The sequence below is a fragment of the Hevea brasiliensis genome, chromosome 11 (genome assembly GCF_030052815.1).
Source record: "Hevea brasiliensis isolate MT/VB/25A 57/8 chromosome 11, ASM3005281v1, whole genome shotgun sequence".
In the NCBI taxonomy this organism is placed as follows: domain Eukaryota; kingdom Viridiplantae; phylum Streptophyta; class Magnoliopsida; order Malpighiales; family Euphorbiaceae; genus Hevea; species Hevea brasiliensis.
In genome coordinates, this window is record NC_079503.1 from 10,940,374 (window position 1) to 10,959,928 (window position 19,555).

At 27.1% G+C, this 19,555-nt stretch overlaps 1 protein-coding gene across 1 annotated transcript; it reads left to right on the top strand.

Annotated features, from left to right (window-relative positions):
- The first annotated feature begins 13,000 nt into the window (after nucleotides 1-13,000).
- Nucleotides 13,001-19,277, top strand: LOC110644790 (vacuolar-processing enzyme). Its single transcript, XM_021797732.2, has 9 exons — nucleotides 13,001-13,303; nucleotides 15,110-15,274; nucleotides 15,361-15,517; nucleotides 16,625-16,710; nucleotides 16,801-17,000; nucleotides 17,350-17,398; nucleotides 17,920-18,129; nucleotides 18,614-18,820; nucleotides 18,908-19,277. The coding sequence occupies exons 1-9, from the start codon at nucleotides 13,082-13,084 to the stop codon at nucleotides 19,088-19,090; spliced, it is 1,479 nt and encodes a 492-aa protein (XP_021653424.2). The 5' UTR covers nucleotides 13,001-13,081; the 3' UTR covers nucleotides 19,091-19,277.
- The last annotated feature ends 278 nt before the right edge of the window (nucleotides 19,278-19,555 follow it).

The window sequence follows — 19,555 nt, forward strand, 5'->3', positions numbered from 1 at the left end:
TAATTATTATTTAATTTTTTTTATTTTTCTTTTAAATTCATTATTATTTACAATACTACCTTAATATTTATAATTTAAATTATTATTTTCTTTAAAATTTATTTTTTAAAAATTAAGATTTTTTGTGATTAAATGTAATATTTAAAATTTATTTATATTATTTTTTCATAAATTTATTTATGTAAAAATATTTTTTATCACATATCACTTTTCATAATAATAATAATAATAAAAGGTCGCTGATAGTCATTAATTTAAAGAAAATTGATCATTAATTTATGATCTTATAATTAATTATTATATAATTTAATCAACCTTAAATTATTTTATATCTTTAATGATATTTTTATTATATTATTATATTTTTTATTATTTTTATTATGAAATTTTTGTTAAAAAAATGAGAGATAAAAAGTATGGTCTACGTAAAAAGTTATAAAAATAAAATATAGAGATTTGACTTATTTATAATTAGCATGTATTATTTTTTATGTTAATAATTTAATATTCTTTTATTTCACTTTTCTAAAATTAATTAATACTGATTATTATTATCATTATAGTCAACTTATGGTCATTGAATTAAAACGGTTAAGTAAATAATAAATATTTTACTATTTTAAAAATTGAATTTAAATATTTTTATTATATTTTTAATTAAATAATATTTAATTATAAAATTAAATTTATATTTAAATAATTTCTATTTATTTATCTATATATAGTATGTCATGTGAGATGTCTGATATATATTAGCCTCTCTCCTCTTATTAAATATTTTTATTTCATTTAAGTACTCTTAATTTTTTTTTTAATTTACTCTATTTTTTTATTATTTATTTCAAAAATTATTAATAATCATTCTTAAAATTTATTTATTTAAATATATTTAATTAATATTTATTTAATTATTATTTTTTTATAAATTTCTTATTTAATATTTATTAAACTTTTCAATATTTTATTTGATTATATTTATATATCGAATATAATTATAACTAATATTTTAATTATTTATATTTTATTATCATTAACTTTCAATAGAATTATTTTTAAATTTTAGTTAAATATTTAAATTTTTATGCATAAATTATCTCTCAATTATATTTTTATATAGAAGTAAAATTTCAAAGATAAATTACAAATATGATTACATGGAAATTTAGCTACAATTAAAAATGATTAAAAAAAATTAAAGTTACAATATCAAAATTATGAGATTTGTCTTTTCAAAAACAATATATATTTTTAACATTTATTATATTAATAGAAGATGATAATATTTTAAAATTTTAATTTTATGAAATGTATTTATCTTATATTATAAATTTATGTAAAACGATAACTATTTTTGTGAAAGAATTATTTTATAAACAATATATAAGATTAATAAAAAAATTACACTTTATAAAAATTTAAAGATATAATATTTTCAAAAAAATAATATAATAAAATGTTATTTTTAATTAATAATAAAGTTATATATTTTCATTATTATTAAAATTAAATAATTCAATTCATTATTAGTAATTTAATATATTTTTTATCGTATTAATAACAAAAACTATTATATTTATATATTTTTTAAATTATATTATTTTCTTATTAATTTAATATATTTTCTATAATTGAAAAAAAAATATTAATTTACATAAATTATAAGATAAAATATAAAAAATTTCATTAAATTTAAATTATTTTTTAGAATAAAATAATTTTATTACATTTTAAACGAAGTAATCATGGAAATTATTATTAATATATATAAAAAAATTAATTAGGTATTTTAATCAATTACACTATAAATTAATTAAAAATTTATTATTATAACATATAAAAATTTATTTAAATTAAATTAAATAAGAGAGAAATTTTAATCGAAATTTAATTTAATAGTAATAATTTATATTATTTAAAATATAATTAAAAATTAAATTAAAAAAAATTATAAAGCATCTAGACATAGTATGAGTAGTATGCTAATTTTAAAAAGAAAACTTAGTTGGTTTAATTGAGTGACAAATTGACAAGTGTTAGGTTTGAATTTCCACCCAATTTCCTAATTTTAAAAAATATAATTTACATTGATTTCGTGATTTATTTGATGTTGAAAGGTTGAATAGCTGTACAAATACAATCAGTGACATATCATAATCCTATTGAAATGCAAAGCATTAACAAATATCAAATTTTGAGGGCGACAATATGGTGATGTAGCCGTTTTAAACATAATCTTAAAATAAGAATTCATACACTAAGTATGATTCTCCTTTGAATATGAATAGTGAATCTTGCCTGTATATGAGATTTGGCACATAAGTGCCAAAAACACTGAGTAATTTCCTTTAATCTTTGATAATTGCAGGTTTAATTGTGCTGAATTTCCTTAATCTAATCCATTACTTGTATATATATATAACCAACAGTAGCATATGAAAATGAAATATTTGGACTGATTTTTCATGTAGATCCCTGCTCCACCACGCAACTTGCAAGACAGGTATAATAATAGTTTGCAGCCTGGCTATTGAAATCAAGGACAAGCCCCTGATTATGAAATTTCATCCCTTGTTTTCTATCACCCACTTGATTATAACAGATGAATATTCATGTGTATCTGCGGGCTAGCTCCAGCCATTTGAGAACCAGAGTACTATATAGAAAATAAGGAATAGTATATAATATCCAGATACGAAACTAGGGGTGGGCCAAGGAGAGCATTGGGGTCCCTGAAATTTTGAAAAATTTTAAGGATTTAATGATAATTTTTCAAAATTTTTTTTTTCTATTTTTATATTAAATTTTAATGAGTATGAGACTTCGAGCGTTTTAAAAGTTTTTAGTAAGTTTAATAGTAATTTTATATAGATTTTATTTTATAATTATGAAACGGTTATCATCATTAGTTAATCAATTGTTCAATCAATACCTAAATAAATAATTTATTAATAAATTATTTATTTTAATTGGACCTCCTAAATTAAAGTTCTGACAATTTAAATTAATGATCTTATGATAAGAAAATAGATTAGGACTAACTCACTTTTAAAAATTAGTTCAAAGCATGGAGGATTGCCCAAGTCTTTAAAAGGGGCACATTATTCACATATATGAGTCATATGAGATTTTTAATAAACGCCCCTTACATCCTGGAATAATACTTATAAGAGATCCAAATATCAGTTATAAAGACTCTGATATCATGATAGCACACAGAGGGATAAATTTCAATAATTGTCCCTGAACTTATATATTTATAACACTACAATCTTTTAACTTTAAAATGTAACATAAAACCTCATAAATTTTCAAATTTTGCACAATAAAATTCCTCTAACTTTCAATTACTGATTTTTCAGTTAGAAACTGATGTGAATAGCTCCTGCGTAGTGCTTTGTCAACGTTTCTCTCCCCTTTCTTATACAAAGCGTAAAATTATTTTCTTTACATATGAAAAATTATTCTGTCTATAGATAGAAAAACGATTCAATTTACACATGACTTGAGAGAGAAAAGAGAAATATTTACTAAACTTCATGTTGGAACTGTTTAGGTCACCTTCTAACTAAAAAACTGATAATTGGAGGTTAGAGGGATTTTATTGTACAAAATTTGATAGTTGATAGGGTTTTATGTTATATTTTTAAGTTGAAGGACTATAATATTACATCTAAATAAGTTCAGGAATAGTTATCAAAATTTATCCAAGTTTTTTTTATAAGGGATGCATTATTTACAGATGTGAGATATTTAATATGTTGCACTGATTAAAAATAAATAAATAAAATGATAGTAACCTACTAATCTTGCAATTATGAACTTGGCTCAAAATCCTTATCCATGGAACATGTGCAAAGATTAAAAGGAAAAAAAAATTAGTATGATAACTTAGCTTGCAAAGAAAGAGTGTGATTTTTGTGGAAATCTCAGTTTGTAAGATTTGACACATTTTTAAACATATATGCTAATTATTCATTTCTTTGCTTGCAAGAGATAACAATCTAATTATAAGCATTTGATAAGCTAACAGTGGCATCTTTGTAATTATTTATTGAAAAAACATCATCCCAAAAAACTCAAGCAGCAGCTAGCCAAACCATTTCTTCTTATAATTTCTTAATGGTTGGTATTATAAAGAAAGATTCTATGTTGTTGCTATTCAACATTAATTTAGTATACTAAGCCTCCATTTGTTTCCTAAAAAATAATTTGTATATTAAAAAAAATAGAAAATATTTTTCATTATTTAATTATAACATTAAACTAATGGTATATATATATATAAATAAGTGTTTTCCTATTTTAATAAGATTATTAAAATTTTAAAAATGAAAAATAATTTTATTTTCTCTTTAACTTTAAAAATATGAAATCTATTGATTAAATTTAATTATTAAACTTAGAATTATTTCCACCAAAATAATTTAATCCAATTTAGCTTATCCACTTTTCCTTATATTCTCTTTATTATTATTATTATTTTTTTCTACCGATATGGAAGTCAACAATCACTTGCTTCAAACCGAATATTCAAAAAGTTTGGTATGAAAATGAAACCATGATGAATTAATTGATTTTTTTAGGTCCACAATGCCTAGTGGCATGGGCAACTTTCAAAACACAACTACAATAATTTACAGGAGACATCAGGCATGACGATGGATTGCAAAGATATTAGCTAGCTAACTAGCCAGCCTTCTCTGTGTCTGATTATGACTTAACACCTTGTTTTTTTATAAATTATTTTTCAACTGTATTTTTGATTCTATCTTAATACTAACCATTTCAAACAAATTTGGCTTGAAAGAAGAGATGATACCACATGAATGAAAAATTGACTCCTAAAAAAATAATCAATAGTTCAATTTTAGCATTTTTTTTAAAGTATTATTATTTTAACGTCGTAGATGTGGCTGCTACCATTAGTAATTTATCTTCAAATCCCTAAAAAAAAAAATCTCTAAAATTGGAATAATTTTTATTATTGATATCTGAATTCCATCTTATGTCTTATTTCTATCCCTTAACTTTAATTTATTATTAAAAAATCTTTAAACTTTAATTTTATTTTATAAAAAAATTCCTCTAACCTATAATAGTAGATTTTTAGATTAAAAAATTTCTCTAAATTACTGTATGATATTTACAAATATAGCTTTAACACTTTTTGATGAAGAATAAATCTTTATCTTTTCGAGGAAACAGATCGTTATGATTACAGTAGTATTTTTACGATAAGTCTATATGGTGATTAAAATAGTTGATTTTTTTTTTTAGTGAGAGGAAATTGGATAAAAAGATAATTTTATTATTATTTTTTAACTAGACCTATTATAGTAGGTTAAAAGAAATTTTGTGAAATAAAATTAAAATTTAAAGATCTTTTAGTAATAAATTAAAGTTGATGAAAATGAAATACGATGTAAAATTCAGAAATGACTATAAAATTACCCTTAAAATTGTCACAATAAATAAATTAATTTCATAAAAAATTTTAAAGTTATGTATTTATAAAAAGATTAAATGTAATTTTAAAAATTAAATAGCAAAAAAGTTTCAATCAAACACTATCTTAATTTTAGTTATAGAAGTGGGAAAATTCAAAATAGTGCTCCTACAAAAATAAAAAATTAGTTAATTTCTTGATTTGAAAGGGTAAATCCCAAATATTTTGTGAGTCAAAGAGTAATATAATGAGAATTAAATAGAATCCCTAAAGAATTTCTAAACGAGATTTTGAAAATTTATTGGAAAATTGAAAAAAAAATATTATCATAAGAAGTTAAAAAATATTTATTAAATGCGTTATATAGAAATTACTAAAAAAAATTATTTTAAAGTAAATTAAAAAATTTTAATAATAAAAATTTTAAAATAATTAAATTATTTTTTTAACATTATTTAAAATAATATTTCTTGAAAAAGTATATATTTTTTTTCCAAATTGAAAAAGTAAGTTTAATCACAACCTCAAACATTCTCTGTATAAAAGAATTGTAATCAGACAAACAAATAATTTGGTAATCTCCATTAATGAAGGGCAAAGCACAAATATTAATTCCATAATAAAGAAATAGAAAGAAGGGGATGGGGACGCAGGACACAGGAAAGGCAAATTGAAGATAGGAGAAGAGTGGAAGCAAGGGATTCTTCACTGCATCAATATCAAATGATCTGTCTGTCGTTAATATTCAGTTTTGTTGTTGTGTACATTGATTCTAATAGATTCCATTCCAGTCTCCATCATTTGGGATAAGAGTTTAGATTCCTCATGTGAGACCCTCCATGGCTTTATAAATGTGGTATCCATGTTGGACTTGTCTGCCATTGAATTTTAAATATTAGAAAAATACTTTTCAAAAATTATTTTATTATTAGAATATATTATATTTAATTTTAAATATTTTTAATTAATATACTAAAAAAATAACAATAATTTCAATAATAATACCATTTTATATATTTCACATAACTCCGATTTCCTTCAACTACTGCAAATTTTCCTTAACTGTGAGCTTTCCTCAGGCGTCTGCTTTTACATTCCCATCGGTGCCATTTTTTTTTATTTTTTTTTTATAAAAAATGAATATTTTTTTGAATGTAGCCATTACTATGCAACTCATGCCACCAATTAGAGGTTGGTATTTTGATTTAATCGACCAATCAGCACCCGCAACATAACCATATGTGGATTTAAGGGAAAAAAACGACTTGGAGTTGAGGAATTATTCATGCTATATATTATTTCTATAAATATATGATTTGTCATAGTTATATAAAATGGATGAAATTAAATTTGAAAAATTAATGATAAATTATAACATAATACTTAAAATTTTATTTAATTGATAAATAAAAATTTTAAATATGATCGTGATTTAACGTCGAAGTTTGATATTTTTAGTCAATTGATTAAATTTTATATTTAAAAAAAATATATTTTATATTTATTTTTATATTGAAATTTTATAATAAAAAATATTTTTATCAATTAAAATTAACACAATTATTTTTTGAATCGAGTAAAAAAAATTCTATGCATCCAAACATAAAATGAAAAAATAAATTCATACCTTTTTACAAAGTGTTTGCACTGCAACTTAAAACAATTTTGAAAAAAAATATATAATTAAAAAGAATCTATCCCACATGAATTATATATCTATCAAATAAAATGTATATATATACTTTACTATAATTAACATGTGTATTTTATTTAATAGATGCTACTATTAATATTAAATTGAGTTTAAACATTATTTTTTTTTATTGATTTTTACTAAATTTTTGAAAAACTCATTAATAAGTTCGAATTTTAATTAAAGAGAAATGAAGAAAAAAACTTAATTCAATAATATGTATGAATATAAATGTGAATTGAGCTAAACTTTTGGTATTTTTTGTACAATTGACCTTTAATAAATAATAAAATAAATTACTTATTTATATGAGTTGCCAATTTTAGTAGCTTTTCTTTCCAAATGAAAATATTGGTTAAATTGGCTCAATTTTATCCTACTAAATTTTTAGATGTTAAATTCTTAATACTTGAGAATCAATTTGCAAACTTTATTTGTAAAACCTACAATTTTCCGATGTTGGAAATTCTGTTATCGATGGAATATTCTAACGGAATTCAAGATTTCACAGGTAGGGAAATAGTGATGGAAAGTGTATATATATATATAAATAAAGGTATGTATGAAAATATTTTAATAGTTTTAACCAAAGAAAAGCTTTAAATGTGCTTTAGGCAGAAGAAAATTTGGCAGCCGAAGTCCTTTTTACTATTCAAATGCCCATTTGAAAGAACAGACTTCGGTAGCCGAAAGTCTCCTTGATAACAGGGGTATTTATAGCCCATTACAATTCAAAATTTAAAGAAAATGAAATTCTCTCTCTTTTTCGATCACTGTTACGTGTAAGGAAGATTTAGTTTGGTTTTTCTTGGTTTTATTGGGTATGTAGTGTGCTTTGAAGTGTGGATTGTCTTTGGAGACTCAAGAACTATAAAATAATTGAAGTTTCTTTCCCTCTCTAGCTGTTCTTATAGAAGAAAGGTATACCCATTCCTTTTCTTATCTTCAAAATGCTTGTTTGAGTGTGTTTTTATTGGGTTTTTGATGACTAGTTGTCTTGCATGTATGTTTTCTTTGGTAGTTTTGAACTTTTGGGAAGAATAAGAATCTATTACATGAATGAGTTGTTGAAGGTTTTATGCTTTGTGTGTCTTGGGGGTAATTTGTCAGTTGAGCTAGAATGTTGATAAGCATGTCTTGTGTAGAGGTTTAAGAAGATAAAGTTAGTTTTGAGTTTAAATGGATGTTTTAAAAGGAAGATTGAGAAATCTCCATTTACTCACAGTAATTTAATTGCATGTGATTTTTTTTTTTTTAAGTTGCTTAAGTTACTTCTTATCTTAAATATGAGGTTTTTATAGTTGGATTGTGTTTGAAACTTTGGGGTAAGTTTTGATTTGTTTTGGGAGAGATTTCTGTTGGTTTTCAACTTGGGAATTTTACAAATTTTCAGGTTTAGGAATCAAAAACCATTATTTTGGGAGTCGAAGCATGTAGTTTCTTAGAAATGAATCTGGAGAAATTTCAAGTTCGGTAACAGAAGTTTAAGACTTTGATAGCCATAGTGGCTACTGTCCGAAGTGGGCACCCGATATCCAAGGATTCGGTAGCTAAAGTCCAAGACTCTAGCAGCCAAACTTTGTTTTGCTAGCTTTATTTCTCCTTTAATTTTAAGGTTCCAAAACATAAATTTATAGTTTCTAAAAGCCTAGAAAAAGATGTTTGATATGTGCATAAAATTCTAGAGCTTCGAATAACTCCTTAAGTTCTGATGTGTATAAGATCGGACTTGAAAAACTCGGAAAGTTAAGGATTGGAGGATAGCTTTTATTCATGTTAGGTGGTTGATAAGCTATAAGAGATGAATAACTCTAACCCTAATAAATGTAAATTATTTAAATGTAATTCATGATCATCAACATGTATAATTTCATTGTTTACTAGGATGTATGTATCTAGAGTATGAATATGTTGTATTTTTTCATAATTGTTATTGATGCATTATATAATTTAGATGACCCACTGGTTTCCCCTATGTTATGTATATGTTATGTTTATAATATGATCATGCATGATCTATGGTGGTAAGACTAGATGAGGCCTAATAATCCCCTGGCACACTACTTTTAAGCAAAAGTTCTGAGGAGCCTTTGTATGAGTCGGACACAATAGATATATTAAGCGAAAATCCTTAGGAGTCCTGTATAAGCCGGGCACATTAGATTTGGAGAATCACTGGTGACCGCTCTATTTTATGTGGAATGTTTATGATGTGAAAACTCATTTAGATAATACATTGCATATATATGAAATGAATGCTATAATTAATTGATGTTAGTTAGTTTACTCATTGAGCTTGTGTAAGCTCACTTCTTTCCCCTAACCCTAGGTGCGAGAGTAGAAGAGTTTTTTGGCATTTGAGCAGTAGGAGTAGCTGTAGAGTTCTCCTATGTATGTTGTATGTTTAGTAGATGTAACATGCAAATGAATAGTTACTGTATTGGTATTCAAGATTTTTATAAATGTTTTATCTTAAGTATAAGTAATGTAATTATATATGTCCGAAATCTAAGCTAACTCCTCATGTGAGTATATATGTATTAACTAATTAGACTTTAGTGATTTTATATATGTAATGGTTCAAATTCTTAATCAATTTTTTTGTTAATTATGAATGAAAAAATTAAAGTGTAATGGTTTAGAGTATACTTAGATTCTGAGATACAGAGATATGTTTATGTTTATGTTTGACAGCTTGCTATGGATTACAACAGTTTTAAGTTGACCTGATCCATAACGCTGGTAACGATCTCCAAGCTTGGTCGTTACATTATTATTTTTAACATGTATATTTTTTTAATGTGTCGACCAAAAAATTTTAAGTGACTCACCGGTATACGAGTGATGCATTACCAAGTCACCTGTCGGGTCGAAAGCTCCACCGCGTAGATTTAGGGTTTTTTTTTTTTTAGAGGCTTTTGAGTGTTTGCCATTTGTAGGTGGATCGGTTTATGGGTTTGGATCTTTTATGTATTGGGTCTATGAATCTTATATGAACCCTCTATTTCTATTGCACTTTTACATTTGAAAAAAAAAAAATTGTGTTTAACGAAACAGTATTTATTTTACCCAAAATATTGTGTCCAGTTCCTACTATGAACGTGATGATAAATGGCTGCCAAACTCAACAGCACTGATTGAGGGAGATATGCTGAATCGGAAGATTTATTTTGTATTTGCATTTTTAATGGTAACTTTATTTCATTTTATATTTTTAATTGTAAATTTTATTTTATTTATAATTATTGTTATTATTAAAAGGTAATATTTTCTTAAATAATTTATAATTAGTTTCTGAAAAACTACAGGTCAATCCTTATTGTATTTATGATTAAGAATTTAGTCCTCCTTGAAGTTTGAGTCTACTAATAAATTAGTGTCTGCAGTTCAAATTAACTGTCAACTATATTTTAATTTGAATAATTTTAAAATTTTGTTTATTAATAAAATAATTCTTATATTTAAATTTTATATTTAAGTAATTATTAATTTTATATTTAAATAATTAGATATTTTATAAAAATATTAAATATTTTTTTATAATTATATTTGTTTAAATATAAAATAATATAAAATAGTTAATTTATTTTATAAAAAAATTATTTTGTTTATAGTAATATTTTTAATAAATGAATAAGGATAATTTATAAATTAGTCTTGAGTTATGTCAAAAATTATAGGTTAATCCTATTGTATTTATAATAATTTAGTCTTTAAAATTTGAGTCTAATTAATAAATTAATTCATGTCATTCAAGTCTATCATTAACTCGTTAACTTCTTTTTAATTTAAAATAATTTAATCTCTTAAATTTTATTTTATTGATAAAATAGTCTAATAATTTAAATTTTATATTTAAGTAATTATTTACTTTATATTTAAATAATTAGATATTCTATACAAATATTTATAATTATAATTGTTTAAATATAAAATACTTAAAATTAATTTATTAAATAATAATATGCTTTTTCAAATAGTAAAAATTTTTTTAATAACAAATAATATGTTTTGCTAAATTCTTAATTTTTTTTATATTATGATGTATAATTTTGTAAAATAATATTTTAGTATAGTAATTTTTAATAAATATATAATTATAAAATTTCTTTTAGCATGTTTTCAAAAAAATTATGAGAAAAAAATTATTTTGTTAATTTATTTATAATTTATAAATATTCTACAAAATACATTAAATATATATTTGAAATTAAAATTTTATTTCAATTAGATTATATAATTTTATAATCAATCAATTTAAAAGAAATTTAGATGTTTTTTCATAAAATACACAATTATTTAATTTTTCAAACAAATAATATTTATAATATATATATATATATATTTATGTACAATAAAATAAATAATTATTTAATTAATAAAATAAAATTTTAGAACTAATTATTTAAATTGAAAAAAAATTAATAGAGCTAATGTTCAAATTATTACTAGAAATTAATAAAAATTAACTTTAAATATTTAAATTATTACTAATAATAAAATAAAATTAATATGCCACAATTTTAAACATATTTTAAGAATTTATTATAAATTACTCAATTTACTATGCTGTAGCTTACTTTCTAATGGAATGGGAGAGCCTTTACTTAACCGACCATAAATGAGATCACTTTGGCCCCCACAGGCAGACGAAGTTTCCCATTTCCCAAAGCAACTGATTCCCAAAAATATCGGAAACAATAGCTATCCAATGCAGCAGATTCCACCATGACTTACATGTGAAGCCAAGTATGTGACGGCCCTAATGGATCCTGTCCCCACCAGATCATTAATCCATAATCCGAGACATATAATTCATCGGACATTTTACCAGTGGAGTTTAGCAGGCACACGGCGGTTTAGACTGTGTACTGGACCGAATCAACGGTTTCGGTCTTTAAATCAGGTCGAGATTGGAGAGAGGCAGATCAATTATGGTTTCTCCTTTTTTGAATCAAAACAGGTTAATTTGAATCGACTGTTCTGAACAGTTGTTGGCATGATTTAATTTATTTTAATTTTTAAAATTTTTTATATTATATAAATAATTTAATTTTTAAATTTTTAAAATAATGCACAATAATTTCTATAAATTTTTAAAATTAATTAGCATATTTTAATTTTTTAAATTGAATTTGAAATTTTTAAAATTTTATTTTTAAATATTTTTCACAGATTATATAAATAATTTGAGCATATTTAAATCTCAGACAATGCTCAAATAAAGTATATATTAATTTCTATGAATTTTTCAAATTAATTAACATATTTAAAATTTTTAAGTTCAACTTAAGATTTATGAAATTTTATTTTTTTATAAATTTTTTCGAATTTATGTAGATTATGTGGGTATCTTTAATTCTTGAAGTATTCTCAAATAAGCAATAAAATAATTTTTATAAGTTTTTAAAGTTAATTAGCCTGTGTAAATTTAAACCAAAACTAGAATTAGACTGAAACGGTCTTAACTTAGACCAAATCAGAATCCAATCATAACTGTAAAAAAACTCCAACCAGAATTGTTTCATAAACAGACAAAAATCAGTCTGAAAGCGTGAATGAACCGATTCAAACCGACTACTCAATGGGCCGGTTACGAACTGGACCCGCTCTTGGCAGGTCTGGAGTTTATTAGTATGGGAAATTCTATTTAGAAGAGAATTTATAAATTTCAGAGTGTATAATGCATACGCTGTAGTTTATAACTTCCAGTAATCATCTGTTCTCACGCTGAGGTGTGACGGTGGGATTTACCCTCGTCCGATCAATCACATCCTGACCATCCACAGGAAACGGGACCCACCCACGTGGAAAAAGTTTGGGCCATCGGTAAAGCACCAGCCGGCTATAAATGAACACGCCTGCCTGTTCTTCAAACCTGCCAATATTTTCAGTTTTCACCAACCTTTCAACGTTCCTCCCGCTTCACCGGAAAACCGATTATGACGCGCCTAGCCACCGGCGTAATTCTCCTTCTTTTTGCTATATGCGGTCTCTCCGTCGGTAGCAGAGACATCGTCGAAGACGTTATCCGGTTGCCATCGGAAGCGTCTAGCTTCTTCCGTCCTGGTGGTGCTAATGTTGCTGAAGATGACGACTCCACTGGGACGAGATGGGCAATTCTTATTGCCGGATCTAGCGGGTACTGGAATTACAGGCACCAGGTCATGATTAGTGATTACTAAATTTTCTATGTTATGGCTTTTTTTTTTTTTTTTTTTTTTTTTTTTTTTTATTTTGATGATCTTTGCAATTTCATCTTCATTCATTGTAGCTGAGCTTACCTCCCCCCCAACCCCCCGGTTAGTAATTTTAACTCGTTTATTATTGTATTTTGTAATTTGAATGATCAAGCTTATGTGGCTTTTGTGAATCTGATTTTTTTAACTAAGTTCTTTTTGGAGCTTGGAGGGTGGAAGATGAGTAAGTAAAGGGATTAGTAGTGTCTCTTTTTTTAGCTACGGGAAGTATGACGACAAACAAATAGAACTTAATCATGCTCATTGGTGTATTGAGTTGTGTATATTGAAGTTGCTAGAGTAAAGAAACGAGGGCAAACTTAGGAGTTAAAAAAAGAATTAGTGGTCTTAATGGAGGCAAATGATCCACGTAGCTGAGTCTAACTAGTTTAGAATTAAGATTTAGTTGGGTTGATGTACATTTCTAGTTGTTCTTAATTCCAAGGTGATTTATGGTTGTTGAACTGTTCAAATATTGTCAAAACTCAAAATCAATAGTGAGCTCTTTATTGACCAGACAAAATATAATTAGTCTTTAACTTTCATTGCTTGTCTTGCTTTAACCAATGGCTTCAATTATTTGTCTTATTACTCTGTAATGGCTGGGGATGGGAATGAACAATTTCGTTGAGTCAGTGCCTATTGTGTTGCTGTCGGGCAATGAAATTTCTCAAAAAGCTTGCATACTTACAAATGACAACTAAACACATTGTCCTTTGTGTGGTTGTAATGGGCTTCGCCTTGATCATGTCTATCACGTCCCAGTAGACTTGATTATTGGAATGTACTTTAATCTCTATTGACACCCGCATCGAGCTTCATGAGGGTTTAAAAACACTATTGACATGTTACCCATCTTACATGGACATGTGATTGGTCTCTCTGGACTATAAGTCTGTCAATCAATTGTGTATTAATCCCTTTTCTTATCTTCTCTATATTTCTTTCTTGTTGAGGGAAAACAAGTGGAGGAGAAGAAGAGAATTTTTATACTTGTTACAGAGGTAGATGAACTAAAAGCTTGTGAATTTGGACAGTTCTTTATGATCCAATATTTCATAATTTAGCCTCTGTTTGGGATGAAGTTTCATAAGTTTCAAAACCTTGGATATTTGTTTGGGAGAACCCATGATTTTTCTAAAATAAGATTTTTGGAGGTTTTTAAAAATCTTACCAAAAAAATCTATTTTCCAACCCTCCAAATTGATGGGTTGAGAAGGTTTTCTTTTAAAATATTCAAATATCTTGAAGAACTCTTTTCATCTCAAACAATAAAAAATTAAAAGAATAAAAAATAATGAAAAATTTTACTTTAGAAAGCCTTGCTTTAAATAACTTTATCTCATCTCAAGCAGAGTGTTAGGGGAATGGGTCACTAGGAAGACTTCTTTAGAGAACAACAAACACCGGAGACAAAAGGGCAAAGAGGTGAACTGGAACTGCTATATCCATCTGATCCCCTAGCAACGCTCTCATAAGAGAAGGCACTCTTTTTGCAAAATAATGTGCATCTTTTATAACAAGATATCTGTGGTTAATTAGAGAAATGTGCAATTTTTCTAAAGAATGATCCAATAGATCCACAAGAACACAGTTGATTCTGATTTGTCAAAAATCCATTACAAATTTGTGTCATAAATCTCAGTGGCTCCATAATGTTCAGTTTAGAGTTGCTGACATTTATCATTTTATCTTTTGACTGATTTTGGCTATGTACCTTTGGTTCTTCAGGCTGATGTTTGCCATGCTTATCAACTCTTGAGGAAAGGTGGACTGAAGGAGGAAAATATCGTGGTTTTCATGTATGATGACATTGCTTATAATGAAGAAAACCCAAGGCCTGGGATCATCATTAACAATCCACATGGCGAGGATGTTTATAAGGGTGTTCCAAAGGTGTGTTTATTTCCAAAGCTTAGTTGTCAAATTACCTATGCATAAATTGCGCCTTCCTTCTCATGAGGTGGATTTTCTTATGGCAGGATTACACTGGTGAAGATGTTACTGTCAACAATTTTTTGGCTGCTATCCTTGGAAACAAAACTGCTCTTACTGGTGGTAGTGGGAAAGTTGTTGATAGTGGTCCTAATGATCATATTTTCATTTATTACACCGATCATGGGGGTCCTGGGATACTAGGTTAGTATCAACAGAAATAATCCTCTATTGGAATTTGCTTAAATTTCAATGTAATCATTGCATGCTTACAAATGCATCAGGCAGGAGAAAAATATTAAAAAAATATATACTGCCCCTTCTGATTTTAAATTTCAAAAATGCTGACCTTGCATTTTAGTTTCAAACTAAAGCCATAATCTCAGGAAACATACTCTTCAATGCTTCTATGCCCAATCTAGTTGTAGTAGTAGGGACTAGGATGCTTCTGAAGAGTTGGTCACCAAACTAAAAAATAGTTTATATGATGCTGTGTGTAAAGGTAGACAACAGCAGTAAATAGCTATGAGAATTTGAACGTTTTAACTTTTCCTTTTCCTAATTTCCTCATTCCCCTTTGGACTAAGGTTCAATTTTGAGAAGGGATTGAATGGGATTTAGGATGCCTTAAAAGTTTTCTTGTCAGCTATAATTAGAAACTCTCAGTCTTTATTGTGCATAGGCACTAGCGGATTGAAAGTATAAAATAAGAGGTCAATTGATCCCTCTTTTTTAAGAAATATTCTTTGACAATATATATATATATATATATATATATATATATATATATATATATATATATATATATATTTATTGATCCCTCATAAATTTAATCATTGAACCCTATTTTTGATAAAATTTAAAATTAGTTCAGATAAAAAAGTATTTTGTGCATTTAAAAGTTTATTTACTTTTAAAATTTTATAATAATTTTTTTAATAATTAGCTTTATCAAGACAAAATAATATAGTTGTATTTATGATAAATTAATAAAAGACTTCAGTTAATTTTTTTAATTATATTTTATTAGTTATTTTTTATATATCGACATCGGAAAAAAAATTTTCTAGATCTGCCATTGTGCAGAGGTTTTGAGGTTAAACAAGCTAGTTTAATATAGTCTTTCCAATTCCAAGCAGTTAGTATGTATTGCCTAGCCCCAAAAGACCACTCCAAGAAATGTTGTTTTCTTTGCTAATCCATCTTACTCAGTGTTCATTGAGTTGAACTGTTATTTATCAGATCTCGTGAATTTTTCATATTTCTGAATGCTAAAAATTGGTACTTGTCCATCTTGTGGTTTATCATCAGGGATGCCTACCAATCCTTACCTTTATGCTAATGATCTGATTGATGTCTTAAAAAAGAAGCATGCTTCCGGGACCTATAAAAGCTTGGTAATTACTCATTGAACTCAATTAAAAATGTTGTATATCAGTTTCAGCAAAGTTAAATTTTTTTGACAGGCAATATCTTTAAAATTGTAGGTGTTCTATCTTGAAGCTTGTGAATCAGGGAGCATCTTTGAGGGCCTTCTTCCCAAGGGTTTGAATATTTATGCAACCACAGCAGCTAATGCAGTAGAGAGCAGTTGGGGCACCTACTGCCCCGGAGAGTATCCCAGTCCTCCCCCAGAATATGACACATGTTTGGGTGACTTATATAGTGTTGCTTGGATGGAGGACAGGTATGCAGAACGTATTCAAATTTACTGTTTACCTAGATGTTAGGAAGTTGGTATTGAAATGGGAGCACATGATTCAGTTGTTTTCACCACCCAACCTACAAAATGATGGCAATAAATTTTAATTGAAAAGCAAAACCATTAGGCACAAGCAGATGATTTACTTCTTGTTTTGGCTGAACATGAGCTTGGGCTTTTGGGTACATTCTCAAGGCTAAATTTCTTTTCTTTTTATTATTATTATTATTTTCTACAATTTGCTAGGCTGAGAAATGAAATCTCAAGTTTATTAACATATTTTTTTCAAATGATTGTTTGTGTACAAGTTTTAATATTTTGAACTTTTCTACAGTGACATACACAATTTACAGACAGAAACTTTATACCAACAATATCAACTGGTAAGAACATTTTTCCATCCACATTACTTTGCAATTGTGGAATAACAAAGTGATGTAGTCAAGAAAAACTAAATTTAGGAATTCTTTTGATTTATTTTTTTCATCTTAAAATTAAGTTTAGGTTTCTATTATTTAGGAAATTTAATTAGGAAGTAGTATTTTAGTTATTTGGGAATTTTATTGTTTAGAATTTCCTAATTAGTGTTGGTTATATATTCCTCATTAGATTGGATTAATATTTTCTTATTTTAAAATTCTTAATCCTAGTAGTAGTAGGATTAATATTATACTATAAATAAATCATCTAGGTATTTTATTAGAGAGCTTAGTATCGTTTATATTGACAATTTAGAATTAATAGAATTTGATAATTCATTTCTTCTTTATGGTTCTACATCACATAGTCATTAAATTTTATTTGTTTGAAGTAACCAGTGGAGAACATTCCAAGTGCCTTCACTTTCATATGGTGTTCTTTTTTGCCTACATTATCATCTGGTTTTATTGTGATCCATTTACAGGTTAAAAGGAGAACTGCGAATGACAATTCTGCATATGGCTCTCATGTCATGCAATATGGTGATACAGGACTTAGCACAAATAATCTCTTCCTGTATATGGGTACAAATCCTGCAAATGATAACTATACTTTTGTGGATGAAAAATCTTTGAGACCTCCTTCAAAAGCTGTTAACCAGCGTGATGCTGATCTCGTCCATTTCTGGCATAAGGTATTTGTTCTACCTCTTCATTCGATATAAAATTGAAATATTGCCTTTTTAATGTTGTGAATAATTGATTTGTGGATGAAAGGATGAATTTACTTATGCGAAAAAACCATTATTTTTTATGGTGAAGGTTGGTGCAATGAGAATGAAGATTATGATTAAATTTGTTAAAATTGTCAGAATTGGAACACATTTAATGATAGCAGAAAAAGTTTTTAGGGAGTTTGTAAAATCACTTCCTGGGTGCTATACTAGGTGTTCGGTGCACAAAGTCCTTATACGTGGGTGGGGAAATGCTAGGCTGGTAGATAGAAAACAGAAGGTAGGAAGAAGATTAATATGAAACTTATTGTAGGAACTGGGAAGTCATGCATCAGTTGCAACACCATGGAGATGATCCCATCTTCAGCACCCTACCGTTTTCAAAGCAACCAACTCTTCTGCTTTTATTCAATCTGACCATGGCTGCCATCTATATTTTCTGCAGTACCGCAAGGCCCCTGATGGCTCTACTAGAAAGGTTAAAGCTCAGAAGCAGTTTGTTGAAGCAATGTCTCATAGGATGCATATAGACAACAGCATGAAACTTGTTGGGAAGCTCCTATTTGGAATTGAAAAAGCCTCAGAGGTGCTGAACGCAATTCGTCCTGCTGGAAAACCTGTTGTTGATGATTGGATGTGCCTCAAAACACTGGTAATATTTCTTTTTTAATACTTTCAGATGACAGATTTGATGTCAACTGTACCCTTTTCACTTAAGTTACCTCGTTCGGTTGTGCAGGTGAGGACATTTGAGACACATTGTGGATCCCTGTCCCAGTACGGAATGAAGCACATGCGGTCTATTGCAAACCTCTGCAATGCTGGAATTGGAGAGGAACAGATGGCCGAAGCATCAGCACAAGCTTGTGTGAGCTTTCCATCTGGTCCATGGAGCTCCCTTAACAAGGGTTTCAGCGCATAATTGAAGAATATCCATATATTTAAAGGATATACCATTCAATTATATTATCTACCGTTACAAGTTTGCTGTATTGTGATTATTGTCCTTGCCATTGCTTCTGTGTAAATATAATTAGAAGCAGATCTCTACCTGAATGCCATTGTAATTAACACGTTTCATATTTAAGAATGCATGAAAATTTGACTTATCGTGGCATGATTGAATCATAACTGTTGAGATTAATGCCATTTCGTAAGCAAAAGCCATATTGCCATTAAATTTAATCCCTTTCTCCTGGAATCAAACCCTCGATGGGTTTTCAAGTTGACCAAAGTTTGACAGTCCGCAATTGCAGTGGCTTTTGTGACAAATCAATCAACTGATTTTTACCTCAACTAGAAAATTCAAGTAATGGATTGCCTCAACTAGAAAATTCGAGTTCAAAAAAACATGGTCACCTCTAGCACCATGACACGTAGAGTCATA